This window comes from Aspergillus nomiae (assembly GCF_001204775.2).
Source record: "Aspergillus nomiae NRRL 13137 chromosome Unknown contig00607, whole genome shotgun sequence".
NCBI classification, from domain to species: domain Eukaryota; kingdom Fungi; phylum Ascomycota; class Eurotiomycetes; order Eurotiales; family Aspergillaceae; genus Aspergillus; species Aspergillus nomiae.
The window spans coordinates 1-14,126 of NW_015378662.1; the positions used below are offsets into that span (position 1 = coordinate 1).

General features: G+C 50.7%; 4 protein-coding genes across 4 annotated transcripts; 2 read left to right on the plus strand and 2 right to left on the minus strand.

Moving 5' to 3' along the window:
- Positions 1–1,098: 1,098 nt before the first annotated feature.
- ANOM_011175 (leucine-rich repeat domain-containing protein) lies at positions 1,099–4,348 on the plus strand (the record flags this gene model as incomplete). Its single annotated transcript, XM_015556431.1, has 5 exons — positions 1,099–1,543; positions 1,714–1,892; positions 1,990–2,004; positions 2,061–2,930; positions 3,092–4,348. Coding segments are annotated over 4 exons (2,205 nt in total), but the record flags the coding sequence as incomplete, so codon positions are not given.
- Positions 4,349–6,664: 2,316 nt separating this feature from the next.
- Positions 6,665–8,010, plus strand: glcA (type 1 serine/threonine-protein phosphatase catalytic subunit GLC7; the record flags this gene model as incomplete). Its single annotated transcript, XM_015556432.1, has 4 exons — positions 6,665–6,892; positions 6,977–7,378; positions 7,549–7,848; positions 7,915–8,010. The coding sequence occupies exons 1-4, from the start codon at positions 6,716–6,718 to the stop codon at positions 8,008–8,010; spliced, it is 975 nt and encodes a 324-aa protein (XP_015401353.1). The 5' UTR covers positions 6,665–6,715.
- Positions 8,011–9,197: 1,187 nt separating this feature from the next.
- sar1 (Arf family GTPase SAR1) lies at positions 9,198–10,771 on the minus strand. Its single transcript, XM_015556433.1, has 6 exons — positions 10,663–10,771; positions 10,354–10,457; positions 10,180–10,219; positions 10,004–10,069; positions 9,575–9,874; positions 9,198–9,488 (listed from the first exon to the last, which is right to left on the minus strand). The coding sequence occupies exons 1-6, from the start codon at positions 10,679–10,681 to the stop codon at positions 9,448–9,450; spliced, it is 570 nt and encodes a 189-aa protein (XP_015401352.1). The 5' UTR covers positions 10,682–10,771; the 3' UTR covers positions 9,198–9,447.
- A 648-nt stretch (positions 10,772–11,419) lies between these two features.
- ANOM_011178 (DUF2457 domain-containing protein) lies at positions 11,420–13,606 on the minus strand (the record flags this gene model as incomplete). Its single annotated transcript, XM_015556434.1, has 1 exon — positions 11,420–13,606. One exon carries the CDS (start codon positions 13,604–13,606, stop codon positions 11,420–11,422), a length of 2,187 nt encoding a protein of 728 aa, XP_015401350.1.
- Between the last annotated feature and the right edge of the window lie 520 nt (positions 13,607–14,126).

Genomic DNA, 14,126 nt, shown 5'->3' on the forward strand with positions numbered 1-14,126 from the left:
AAAAAAAACTTTTCAGACCTGCAGATGGAGGTTGAAGCCTTTTTTGAATTGGTTACGAACAAAACAAATTAATCCATAGTGATCAGCTCATCTGCCGTCATGGCAGAAGTACATATACGAATCATATTACGAATGACGAATTACCTGCTAACTTGGTTCATCGATAGCCTTTCTGTCGTCTTCCTGTTGACCTCTCATCAATAGATTGTTTTTAATCTATTCTTGCATCATGGTATTCAATGTACACTGTAAAGGGCCGATCGGGATACCCGCTCTTGAGGGACTCGGAAAGTTACTCCACCTTACAGAGCCGAAGAATGTCACTTCCTGGGTTGGATGTTATGTTGATTGATGACATGACACTCCTTTCAATCTGAAACTGATCGATATTTGCCGTTCCAATGGTTCACCGAAGGGGCCAAGAAGCATGCCCCAAATTTTCGGACACTGATTGACTGGTACAGGAGTGCGATAGAGAAGGTTCGCAACCCCGCCATCGGAGATACCCTCATTCTCTTGGTCAATCTTCCAGAAAAGAGTCGTCTTTCATGATTTGATAAGGACAGAGGAGCGGTCGACACACGCTGAGTAACGACTAATCTATACGAACCATTGTGGCCACCAGTGAGATTTCCAGATAAAGGGGTAAAAGGTTAAAACAATTAAAAAAAAGAGAGAAAGAAAAAAGAAAAGAGACATCCATGGATGCATACGAGGTATACCGCATACAGCGTAGTATTTCCCAACTGTACCCGGCTGCGCCCGTACCGTACGGTACGCATGCATGTACGGACCTTGAGCACGGGTACAGCGGCTCGCCAACCAAGGGGAGATCAGAACACCGATAAGAGGGTATCATTTTATATACGATAATTAATTATATTAGTATATCGCCAGCCGCTGTTCCCTCAGCATCTTCCCTCTTCCTTCGGTTCCTTTTTACCTCTTCAACCCCTCTTCTCTTCTCGCACGAGTATATATTTCTATATCAAGAAAAACAGGCTGGGTGGTCATCCTCAACATTGATCCGGATCTTTTCTTGGAGTGTATTAAAAATACCTGTTTCTGTCAGTTTTTTACATTTCTATTTGATTTTGGTTATACATTTTTTTCTCCGTTGCCTGCTTGACATTTTTCCTGTTCCCCATTTTAACTCAAGCTAAATTACCCTGTCATTCGCTGCTGACGCCTTCTCAGCCCCTCTCAGCTGATTGATCGAGTGCACATCCATATCCACCGTTGCCCCCCATCATCCACCACCACTAATTCCACTAGGCGGTGGTTCTCGCATTTTAGCGCCCTTGGATCCTCTCTTTTCTATCCCATCCCATCCCGTCTTCTCCTTTTGGGTGGTCACCGTTTTCAGCACGCCTCATTTTCTCTGTCCAGCCGACTACATCTTTCCCCCAGCTGAGTACTGAGAATCACCTCTTGTCTCAGCTCTCTCCCTCCAAGCTATTCATCAAGCATTGTCGTGGTTGGAGACCTCGTGAATCAGTTACGGGTCTCTTATCGATTATTTTAAATCCCGGAGTTTTTCCAGGTATGCTCACCTCTTCCATCCTGCCTTTTTTTTTTTCTTCTTTTTCTTTTACACACCCCTCAGTCCGGCTGCGATTCCCAGTAGCCCTCCTCTACTTGGTGACTACAGACGGACATGGGAGACGTGCTTCAGTAATCGTGGCTGACTGTTTGCTTCCCCTGACGTAACAGGTCCTCTCGCGTCTCACTTTCCCTGGTTGTCAGCAAAATGTCGACTTCTGTTTTGAACACTGCGAGTAGTTGTTGAGCGCTCCTCTTCAAAGTTCGCCTGACGTGATCGTGTCTCGTTGGGCGAGGCATTGTCCGTAATGGAGAAGCTGAACAATGAAGATGGACAGCTTTTCATAAAGGTTCGTATTCCATGCATGACACAGACCTTGTTCATCCTTTGTCCGGGCTCGTCAATAGGCTAGCTTCCTTATTCACTAACCCGTGGTTGTTATGCAGAATCTCGCCAGTTTCGTACGAACCCATGAGAAGGCACTCGCCAACGCGCTTCAGTTGAAACGCCAGCCTAGCAAAAATGCATCCACTCAGTCGAGCTCGTCTACGAGCTCGGCCTCGTCGGCTTTGGCGGCAGCTTGTCATTCGGTGCCTTGAAATTCACCTCTCAAACTATCAAACCCGCTAAACTTACCCTGACCCCTCACCACCTCTTCTATCTCCTCTCCCGGTTCGAAGATCTCTCTATAGCCGTGGGCCCTATGAATGTTAGACTGGAGAATATTCATACAGACGTGTCGCAGTCCTATGTTTCGTTCCTGAATAAGCCTCAACGGTCCAGGGGCGACAGGGATTCTATCCACTCTGTATCAAGTGTCCGTAGTGTCATGTCTGGTATGAGTGCTCTCTGGTCATCATTCGGGCTCGGCTCGAAGGACTCCGTCTCCAAGTCAGAGAAGGCCAAAGCAGCCCTAGAAGCAGATCTTAAATATCTATATTCTGCTTTCACTAAAATCCCGTGCTTGCGTCTAGCCCCTGATCGCCGTGCCCGCCTGATCCGCGGATACGAAGAGTTTCCTTTTGATACCGCCGTCCCTCTCCACTCCTTTAAAAATTTGGGTGGACTAGAGATAATTGATATAGACTTTCGCTCGTTCTACGGCTGGGACCGACTATCTGAGCAACTACGCACCCTTACTGTGAAAAGAGCCAAGCTCGAAGATCCGGCGGATCTGTTGACACGGATAGTGTTGGACGACATTGACAAGCGCCGGCGGCGATCGTCGAAGAATCAGCAATCGCCTGTCCTGGGGTGGAGTGGGCATACATACCCTCAGCCGGTCTACAAGTCCGACCTCTCCGGCTCCATCTCTGCTCCAGGATCCCCGGTGGCCGATACGGCGTTCGGTACCAGCACCAGTCCCCAGGCGGCCCCCATGCTTAGAGTAGGATCAGAAGGTGCTAGAGGCCATGCACGAACGGGAAGTATCTCGCCCACGCGCCCGACAAGCTCCAAACACTCTTCCCACCGCCATAGCCGGCGCATACGACGCACCGGATCGGGTAGTTCAAACTCAAGTGATAACACCGGTCATCGTAATGGAAGTCTTCGAACCTGGCTGCTGGCGGTCTTCCGCCGTCCAAATGGCAGTTTTTGCGCCATCTGGGTCTCCCAGACAACTCTTTAACCTCCATCACGGCCGCCGGGCTAGCTCCGGTCGCTAATACGCTGTACTCGCTTGATCTGTCAGCGAATCTCTTCACCGAAGTCCCGGACAGCCTCGCAACGCTGGTTGCTTTGCGGGCCCTTAATCTCTCAAACTGCATGATAGAATCTCTCCACTCCCTGTCTCGCAACCCTCTTCCCGCTATAACCGCTCTTAACCTTCGCGGCAACCGGCTTCGCTCGCTTGCGGGGATTGAAAGACTACTCTCCCTGGAACGGTTGGACCTCCGAGACAACGACCTGACCGACCCCACTGAGATTGCCAGACTTACGAGTCTCCCTGAGATACGGGAGATTTGGGTGTCTGGAAATCCTTTCGTGAAAACGCATTCCGGCTACCGCGTTGTAATCTTCAATCTCTTCCGTCGCACTCCGGGATACTCGGAGGACATCATCATCGATGGATCCGGGCCAGGGTACACGGAGAGGAAGCAGCTAGTTGATCGAGTTGCCGAGCCCGAAGGTACCCCGGTCATACGATCAGCTGCCGCGGACCACTCGGCCGTCGTCAGCAAACCAGCCAACACCGCAGGGCCGGGAGCCGCAGCTGCCGGGCCCGTTGAGGGAGATAATGGTTATGCACGACGAACACTACCAAATGAATATGGCGTTGAGTCTACTCGCCGGAAGAAAGGTCATCGAAGGAGGATTGTCAACACGTCTGTGGAGAAGGTCTCAACTGATGGTAAAGAAACCCCAGGTGCGATGGTGCCTTCTGTCCTTCCTGTTGAGCATATCCAATTACCCGTTGATCCATTTGTGACACCGTCTTCCGACCGTCAACGGAGATCTGATGGTGGACCTCAGGTCGGATCTGCGAAAGTTCAAAGCCCAGAAAAGGTCGACAGTGATCCAGGCGTCTCCAGCCAGCCGATGAACGAGTCTTTCATACCTCGGGCAGTCCAGGACTTGGACTGGAACGTGGATGGAAAGTTCTACCGGCGGCAACTGGAGGCTCTGAAGCACGACGTCGGCAACACCTGGCTCCATGCGCTGGGAGACCGTGGCTGGGATCAGCCACCGCGGGACATCAACGTTCCTCGCACGGGTGTGAACCTTGGGGATTCAGCAATTATCCCAGCGGAGGCACTCACCCGGGCAAACAATCTGCCCATTCTGAGCGGAGGCCGACCCTGAGTTGCCCATCCGTATCTACTGGTTGGTGTAGCACCAAGCAGCACAAAAAGTCGTTCGAGTTGACTCGTTTACCTGGTTCCTTTCGCCGATCAATTTCTTTTGACTATTACAATCATCCCCGTCACATTTCCTACTTGTGGCAGTGGCAGTTGGCCACTGAGTGCATTTGGTGGCGTTTTATGGCCTTTCGAGATAGCGGGCCGGATGTCTGAACATTTCTGCTTTTTACGACTACGATATTGTTACCCTCTCCCAACTCTCCTATCTACCGTACACCTTGCATTCGACCGTTTCAGGCTGGTCCATGTTATGGGAGACACTTTATTCACGAGATTCACCGTCTCTAGACCGCATGTATTATTGTATTTGGTGAAGGGTTTACGGTGTTCACAGGCGTTTCAGAAGATTTTTTTTATCCAGCCTTTTGATGATTTCCTGATCTCTTTTTTTTCTTCGCCTCTTTTAACTCTTCTTCTATTCTTCATCCTCTCTAATGATTAACTGAGAGGGCTCGACTGACACCTGTTGAGATGCCATTGTGTTGAATTGCTTGATGTATACCTCTTATCTGTTGTTTCCTTCTCCTATCATCCCAAATTACCCCCTGCTCGAGTTTCGGAGTTACGCAGAGCAGTGATGAAGTTCGGATCTAATGCATGAGACATGAAAAGAAGAATGTGCGACGAGTTATTTTGCGCGCGCGCGCGAGAGAGCCGAGGGTGAACCAGTCTCTCCGTGAATCCAATACTAGCAGTAGTGATTGAATGCAAAAGCGCGTTGGGCGTTGACGAGGATGCAGTGCGTCATAGATTCCGCGTAGGCGTAACCGGATAAGAAATGCTAGGCGACTAAGGCGTGTAAGTGCTTTATGCACAACATCTACTGACCGGAGAAAATGTGATTTGATGGGCGGGCATGGCTCGGATTTCATGTTTTCTCCTACTGGTGAGGGGGGGAAAGAGAAGACTGCGCGCGATCGGAGGGTGGCGATAGACGACGATCAGACGGGGATCAGATAGGAGGAGGCATTGATAGCACATATTCCGTGTCGGGTGGAAGGGATCTGGTCTGAAGATTGCTGGGGGGGAAGAAGAGAAGGGAATCCCGTCGTCATGATTGTCCAGTTTTAGTTCGTATGAAGGATGAAAGAATTGAAGTTGAAGATGAAGTTGAATGAATGCATGAATGAATGAATAGAGGTGGAGAGGAATACATTCTTCCCAAACCGACGCGGGACCAATAAGCGGGCGGCGATGGCCGGGCGGCGAAGCGGTTGAAGGAAACCTTTTTTTCTCTCAGGTTGACCAACTCGTTCCTTTTCTCCCTCTCACTGGTCAAGCTGGTGAGTTCCTCTGCTGCCCTTTGATCTCCTGCCCCGTCTCGACCCTGGCCACTCACTCCTCCTCTTCGTCCTTCTCCTCTTCCCTCTCTCTCGCTCCCTCTTCCTCGCTCGTCTTCAAGATTTCAACACAAGGAAAAGAAGAAAAAAAAGCAAAAGGAAAAGTTCTCATTCTCAGTCTGCTGCCCAAACAGGTCCCCAATCTAGGCCGAATTATCAAAATTTTTCAGCCGTCCGAGCGGAACAGGAAAAAGATCCCTTGATTGCCGACGCTTCTCGCTCTCGCTCTCTCAACAAATCCCTTCCACAACAACCCCTTCACGCCACCACCAGATCGCTTTCGCTTTTCGAGCAAGCTTTCCCATCTCAACCCTCCGAAATCTGCACGGGTTTTCGGCCATTCCATCCCATTTCATTTCTCCCAAAAGGGAAAAAGAATAGCCCCGTCGAGTTTTCCCGCCAAAGACTCTTGGTCAACTTCTTTATTTTTTCCGTGTTGCTCCACCGTCTTTGAGGCTTCGTCTCATCTCCCGGAATTCGCATCACCTCGCTCTCACCGCGCGTCATCTACGATCTGAAGGGGAGTGTTTGATATTCACACCTCGTCTGGCTCCTCGCCAGATTTCCCCATTGTACGAGGCCATTCGGCCTGTTTTCGTTTCCCTATCTTGTTGTTCCCTTTAGATTCGTTTGGTAAGCGCTCCACCCCTCTTTCATCGCTCGCTGTCTCAACCACGACGAGCAAGAAATCTCCCGAGCGCATTGTTCACGCGTTTTTCGCCGGGCCCTGACCAGATTTATCAAAATTTTCTATCCGTCATGACGGGAGAACGATGCTAATCGTGTGGTTATCACAGTATAGACGCCGCGTCATCGTAACAAGCGCTTCGCGAACTACTCTTTATCCTTCCTTTTCTTTTCTTTTTTCTTTTTTTTCCCTTTCTTTCCGTCGTTGCCTACGGTTGTGTGCATTATCTACTCTTTGTTTTTCTTTCGCTCCCGTCGTCTCTCGTTAGAGCCCCGTCGCCATGGCTGATCAGGAAGTGGATTTGGATTCGATCATTGATAGATTGTTGGAAGTGAGGGGTAGCCGCCCGGGCAAGCAGGTCCAGTTGTTGGAATCGGAGATTCGCTATCTCTGCACCAAGGCTCGGGAAATTTTCATCTCGCAACCCATCCTGCTAGAGTTGGAAGCGCCAATCAAGGTAACGCCGCGGCCCTGTCTCCTGAGCCGGAATCTCGGGTAACAATGGCATTGTCCCTGACGGCTAACACGCTGGCGCGATCAGATCTGCGGTGATATTCACGGCCAATACTACGATCTTCTGCGTCTGTTCGAATACGGTGGATTCCCGCCCGAGGCCAACTACCTGTTCCTCGGAGATTACGTGGATCGTGGCAAGCAGTCCCTCGAGACGATCTGTCTACTCCTGGCCTACAAGATCAAGTACCCCGAAAACTTCTTCGTTCTTCGTGGAAACCACGAATGCGCGTCCATTAACCGTATCTACGGCTTCTACGATGAATGTAAGCGGCGGTATAACATCAAGCTGTGGAAGACTTTCACCGATTGCTTCAACTGCCTCCCCATTGCGGCCATCATTGACGAGAAGATCTTCACCATGCACGGTGGTCTGAGCCCCGATCTGAACTCCATGGAGCAGATTCGTCGTGTGATGCGTCCCACTGATGTAAGTGCCTCCCCGTTACCCCACCCCCACCCGTCCTGGTTGTCTGTTCGAGGGCGATTTTGCTCGGCCCTCTTGCAGCTCAGCCAGGTGTCACGATGGGTTCTCCCAATCTATCCAAATCCTCTCGCCTGGCTCCCGAAGCTCAAGGCTTGGCCTGCTAACGAGAACAGATTCCTGACTGCGGTCTCCTGTGCGATCTTCTGTGGTCCGATCCGGATAAGGACATCACGGGCTGGAGTGAAAACGACCGAGGTGTCTCATTCACGTTTGGTCCCGACGTCGTCTCCCGTTTCCTCCAGAAACATGATATGGATTTGATTTGCCGTGCACACCAAGTGGTCGAAGATGGCTATGAGTTCTTCTCCAAGCGTCAACTCGTCACGCTTTTCAGTGCCCCCAACTATTGTGGAGAGTTTGACAACGCTGGTGCCATGATGAGTGTCGACGAGAGTCTACTCTGTTCCTTCCAGGTATGTTGCCACTCCCGTTGCCCCCACTCAATGTGACGATGCAGGAAGCTAACCCGTTCCGCGCAGATCTTGAAACCAGCAGAAAAGAAACAAAAGTACGTTTACGGGGGCATGAGCTCAAACAGGCCCGTCACTCCTCCGCGAAAGCAAAAGAAGAAGTAAGACATACGAGCTTTTCCATGTGCAGCAGGTTCGGACGGAGATAAACACAACATACCCACCCACTCATCACCACACGAGACCGGATCCAGATCCCCCGCATCATCGATGGCCAGTGCATTAGACGGTCGGAAGCAGCAGATACAACAGGTCACCCGAAAGAGCCTTACGATATGCAGAGCGTCATTTCCTCCCCCGCATACCACCTCCAGCGACTCCGAGTGATATCTTTTCCTTTGCGCTGAATATGTTATTTTCCCTATCTCTTTATATGGAAGGTACTTCTGCTCCCGTCAGGGTCGGTGTTTTTATTCCTTTTTCTTTTTTTTTTTTTTCTCTTTTACTTTCTATTTCCTTGTTTATCTTCACTTCTTCCTTTTACTTTCCCTTTTCATTAACTCTTGTTTTGTTCGAATCATTTACTGAGGGAGGGGAAGCGACGGGCTGCATCTGGTGTTTTCCGTTTGCGCTTTTTTGAAAATCTTCCTGTGAGTGTAATGCCAACCAAATAAGCAACATGTCCATGTCTTTGAACTGCAAAATCCATCCCATACTCCAATAGCCGTCCTTGCTTACCCTGCCCTTCCACCCTCCATAACCCTTCGCCCAGTGGACCTGTAATGGATCCCCCGAGGGTCTTGTGAAGCGGCCCCGTGCATGAAACGTGAATGGATTGGATGACTTGACGATAACGAACACCACATGCCATCATCTCAGCATATCATGTATCCCTTGTCATGTTTATGATGAGTCCATGTTATCGATTGATTCTTTTCATCTAGCGGCAAAAGAAACTCGACACTGATGCGACAACAGTCTATGCTACCCTTCTCCCCCTTCCTCTTCCTGGCTCGTCTGTGCAGAGGTGGTGGAGGTTTTTTTTTCGGATCAATTCGTTCGATTCAATGTATTACTGTATTTTAGAGGCATAATTATCGGACTTGTTGATTTCTTCCCCTTTTCTCATTCGGGTAAAGACTTCGTTAGTAGAAGGGTAGGTATCTGAAGTGCGTTGAATGAGTTGTCTAAGATCTACAAAGGTAATATACGAGTCCCGTGTTCTTGATGCATGGGTACAGAGAACCATTGCATATAGTCATGATGTAAAACTGCCATCGGCTTCCTCAGGATCTAAATTCTTGTGATGGAGTTCTGGCCTGGCCCAAGTCAGTGTGCATATAACGCTTTAAGGTTTTTCACGTGGTACTCCAAGCAAAAAGAAAAAATTAGACCTAGTAAATAGCTAATTCGAACAAGCTAAATCGATTGACGATTGACCATAATCAATTACATGCCACCGAAACCAGGAGAGACGATGTGCGAGATATCAAATATAGAAAGAAGTACTCCGTCCAGTCCATCTACTCATGAACTCCCTTCCCCTACCCCCTTGGAAATGTTTCCGCTCAAGCTTGCCTGCACTTTTTGGGGTTTTCAAGCTTAAACGTATTGAGACAGCCACCTGATACCCTCGCCGTAGCCTGCGATTGATTAGTTTTGGTGTTTTTCCATGGGATGTGACGGATAGATTAGGGATGGGGCTGAGGAGGGGCTTGGCAGGACTCACCCTGTCTCATCACAACACTGCACATGAAGACCTCGATCGGCCGGATGCCCTCGAGCGGCACCTTGCCCTTTCCTGTGGTCTGGTAGAGTCCCAGCTGGTGTCGGAGTTCGTCCTCGCTGACGGCGTCGGGGTGGTCGATCTTGTTGCCGAGAATGAGGAAGGGGACCTTGGCGAGCTCCTCCATGGCGAGGAGGGCGTCGAGCTCGGCCTTGGACTCGGGGAAACGCTCGTGGTCCTTGGCGTCAACGAGGAAAACGATACCGCTCACTTCGGGGAAGTAGTCCTTCCAGAGACGACGGGCTGTACTCGGGGTGCGTCGTTAGAAGTTGATTCGCCCAATCCAAGGTGTATGGGGCGAGTTGGTTGGGGATAGAGCGTAGACATGAGGATGGATAGATAGGAATGGTAAACTGTGTCTGATCCACTTACCCTGCTGGTGACCACCCAAGTCAAAGGTAGTGAAGCGGTTGTTTCCAATAGCGAGCTCCTCCGACGCTGTTGTCGGTGCCTAGTTAGCCTTTGTACCAATTTGCCACCCAATTCTAGTCCCCCCAGTAGATCGGCCCGTGCCACGTCCACGTCATTTTCAAATCAAGGATACATACTCGGATGAGCGGTAGGCTGGAGAACGGCAACCCGGTCGTTCTAATATTTCCCTCGCGTTAGCATATGATCTCCCCGTCTTTCATTTCCTGGGCCGCAATTGAGCGGCCCCATCACACTGCGCCTGGGTATACGGTGGCGGGAACCGGAGAGCACGTGCAGGGGTAGGTACACACCTTCAACATGTGCAGAAGGGTCGTCTTTCCGGCATTGTCAAGGCCGAGGAAGAGGAGCTTGGCGTGCTTGTTGAGCAGGCCGAGGGAGGCCAGGACATCGTAGACTGTGCGGAGGCGACCATCAGCGACTGTATTCCTTCCATCGACGGTGTCTCAAGGCAGAAGATGTCCAGGTAATGGAAGGGATCAAGAAGAGATCCTGTCCCAAGGGGGAGGAGGTATAATGGAGTTTTGCATTTGGGTATGCAGATCGACTTAGTCAAAAACAAGCGGCCGATCGGGTAAACAGGGAACGGGAGCAGCACGTACACCAGTTAATGATCCACATGGTGAGATCGATTCAGTCCGGACGGGTTGGTACTGAAGATCGGTGATATGGAGGGTGAAGCTTGCGAAGGCTGGAGCGCTGGCGGTGAGGTTTGAAAGAAGATAAGACACGGTTGCGGTGGTCGACGTTGGCTTTCGCTTGCCTGACGCTTAGCGCTCGGCTAAGCCAACCAAAGCGCCGGGAGATCAGCCGGGACCACGTATGTAGTATCTTCTGCCTCAAACCCTGGTCGTTCTCTCTCTTCTCTTCGATGCTTAGGAAATTCATCTACAAGGAACATAAGCAAGTCTTTTGTTTTGTATATGTTATTTTGGATTTGTTTGAATTTCGGATATTCTGAGGGATCAGCACACTGATCTGTCGGTTGGAACCTGTATCTACAACGTCGCGCGCGACAACAACAACAACAACCAAAAGGGGGTATACACTTCATGAACCGCCTCCATGCAGCAAAAATAAAACAAAAACAGACCAAACCAGAGTCCCGACCCGAGAAACAGAGGCCGCCCAACAGAAGGGATGTCATAAAAATAGTAATAAAAGGGAATGCGGGTAACAAATATGTATCACAAGAAACGAAGAAGCAAAAGCGATCGCCCTGTAAATGCAAACAAATGTCCTCCGAAGCAGAAAGCCATCAGCCAGGTAGGAAACAACAGTCAACGAGTGGGTGATCGTTAAGAATAATCAATATTTACAAGAAAGGCATGTATCCCTTCCGATGAAGAAAGAAAAGGTCTAGACAGATAGGACGAGCTGTGCGTCTTCTCCGACGCCGTAGGCTCGGCACCTCTCAGCAACTGCGAGGCCCAGGTCCTTCATCCGTTCAGCACCCTTTCCAGGAATGGGTCGCCGTTCCATCTGCTCCTTGGCAGCTTTGCGGCAATGTTGACGCCAGTACTTTTCTTTGCGCTTCTGGCGCTTTTTCTCGAGACCCTCGACAATATCGATGGGGCCTCTGGTATGCACTTCACGAGTGCGGGATGATTCACGCTCAGGTGACTCTCGGAGAGGAACAATACCGGTCCAGCGATAAGAACCCTCCTGTTTAGCGAAGAAGGGGTTGGGGGTCCGAGGCAGCGACTTGGTACGAGTAACGTGCCGGCGTTGAACCAACTCGCTTATGTTCATGCCAGGCTGAAGATGGGTGGACTCATCGCTGACAGTCCGTTCGGCTTTAACCGGGGACTTCAACTTCATTGGCGGGGGTGGGGAGCGAAGACGTCTCGGGGAGGAGCGGCCATGGCGACGAGGAGGAGGTGGAGATACCATGCGCTTGGGAGACAAGCGAGGAGACTGCTTCCGAGTCTGATCAGCTCCGGACCTTCCTCGAGCCGGTTCATCGACCATAATAGATTCTGCCAGATCGTCGTCGTCGTCCTCATCCTCCTCATCAAGATCCGATGTCGGGAAGCTAGGGTCGATGTCTTGGGGGATGATGATTTGTTTGGAAAGCCGACGCTGCTCGATGCAAGACTTGTAGGCAGCTTCTAGAGGCCGATCTTCGTCAAACGTGCCGCAGACGAAGTCGGTACTGTCAGGCAGATGGGGAGTCCTAGGACGCATCTTCATAGGTTTAGCACGGTTGATACCTTTGCCCGAGAGCGCAGGTGGCCATCTCCGGCTCAGATCATCATGACCAGAGTCGAAGGACGTGTTTGAGTCCCTGCGAGGGAGGACAGCAGGAGGAACCTCGAGGGTCAGAGGGCTGGTAGCGGCAGTGGTCGAAGCAGGAGCCCAGAATTCATACTCGGAGCCATCATCGCTTTCATCTGAATCGGCAAAGCCTGCCTCGTTATCCGACTCGTTACCGTCGTCCGATGAGAGGTCACTGGAAGAGTCGTCGTCATCCTCGTCATCATCATCATCATCCTCATCATCATCGTCGCCCTCTTGTTCGTCCTCAAGAGCCTCCTCTTCTGCTTCTTCGCCGAGTTTCCTAATTGCAATTTCTTTCTTCATACAATCACTCATAGTGATCTTGTCTGTGTAGTCACCAGACTTAGTGACCCATTCATCATCTTCCTCCTCAGAGCTAGCGAACTCGTGGAAGCGAGTGGCCTCAGACTCTTCAAACTTGCCCAATCCGCTTGTGGGTACACCCCTCTTCTCGGTGGCTGGCTTCTGGTCCTGGGCGACTGGAGACATAACCTTCTCAGGGGACGCCTTGCGAGCGATGGGGGCAGGTGACCCACGAAGACGTGATCGTATATTGACACCGCGGCACGGAGACCGTTCTCTTTTCGTCTCCGGATCACGGGCTGGGCAAACGAAGGTGAGGACTGTCCTCCGCTTCGCAGGCTCTGTAGGGGTAGGGTTGGTATCATTCTTCTGCGCGGTCGGTCGTTGCGGTGTGGGTGGTTGGGCCTTGGGCTCCTCCGTTTTACGCCCACACGCAAAGCTGATACATCTCTTGCGTCCGAGGTTGGCCTCAACAGTCGACTCGCTCGTTTGGATGGTCAGCTTCTTGTTGCTGCCCATTGATGGGGCTTTGCTGGAGAGCTGAGCTGGCAGAGGTGGACTGGGAGTGCTGGACAAAGATGGGCTGCTGAGGCCTTCGTCGCTAGTCAATTCAGCAGTCGACACACCGCTCACGTTACTATGAGGGTACGAGCGGTAGAAGGACCGGTCATGGGGAGAGGGCAGCTCTTCGGACGGGCTTAGAGTCGGACTGTGCCGGAGGGCACGAGTGAGGAGGGACTCTTTCTTATCACTCATGGCGGTGGGGGACTTGACGTAAACCACACCGTCGTCAACGTTCATTTGGGAGGTATTCAGGAACCGGTGATCGGGAGGTTCATCAATGTCCTCAGCCATTGCGTTTTCTTGCGGGGCAGACTTGTTGGACTGATGAGGTGAGAGTAGCATCTTCAAGATGTGTTGTATCGACGAGAAAGGTCGGTCACCACCACGGAAGTTGGCCATCACTTTATGATTAAATTAATACTGACAAAGCGGATGTGAGAGGAACAAAGTAGGTGAGGATAAGGAGACAGTTCGGTAGGTAGTAGTATGGTGAGCGGTGGAAAAGAATAGTGGCGACGACGAGGATTGGAGGATTCAATTGCTTGGAAAGAATATAATCCGATAATTCCAACGATCAAATATATTGAATAAGAAGATACTTTCTCAGTATCGATCAATTGTGCAGCCGATCGAGCCAGAGGGCAGAAGAGAATGGGGTCCCAAAAAGGACGAAGATGGTCATGATATACAAGGCATGGTGTTGAGGTATGGCGCAGCAGGGAAAGGAGACGGATGGCGTCAGGTATGCGGCCAAGATCTGCGATCTACGCCTTCTTCAATAGATGGCAGCTCAAAGAGCGCCAGAAGAAGACGCGTTCAAGAAAAACTCCAGAAAAAAAACAATGTGTTGGCACTGGTAGGCTTTGAGTTCGAGATGGAGGAAGAAGGAATGCTAAGAGGAAGTCGGAGAATAAAAAAG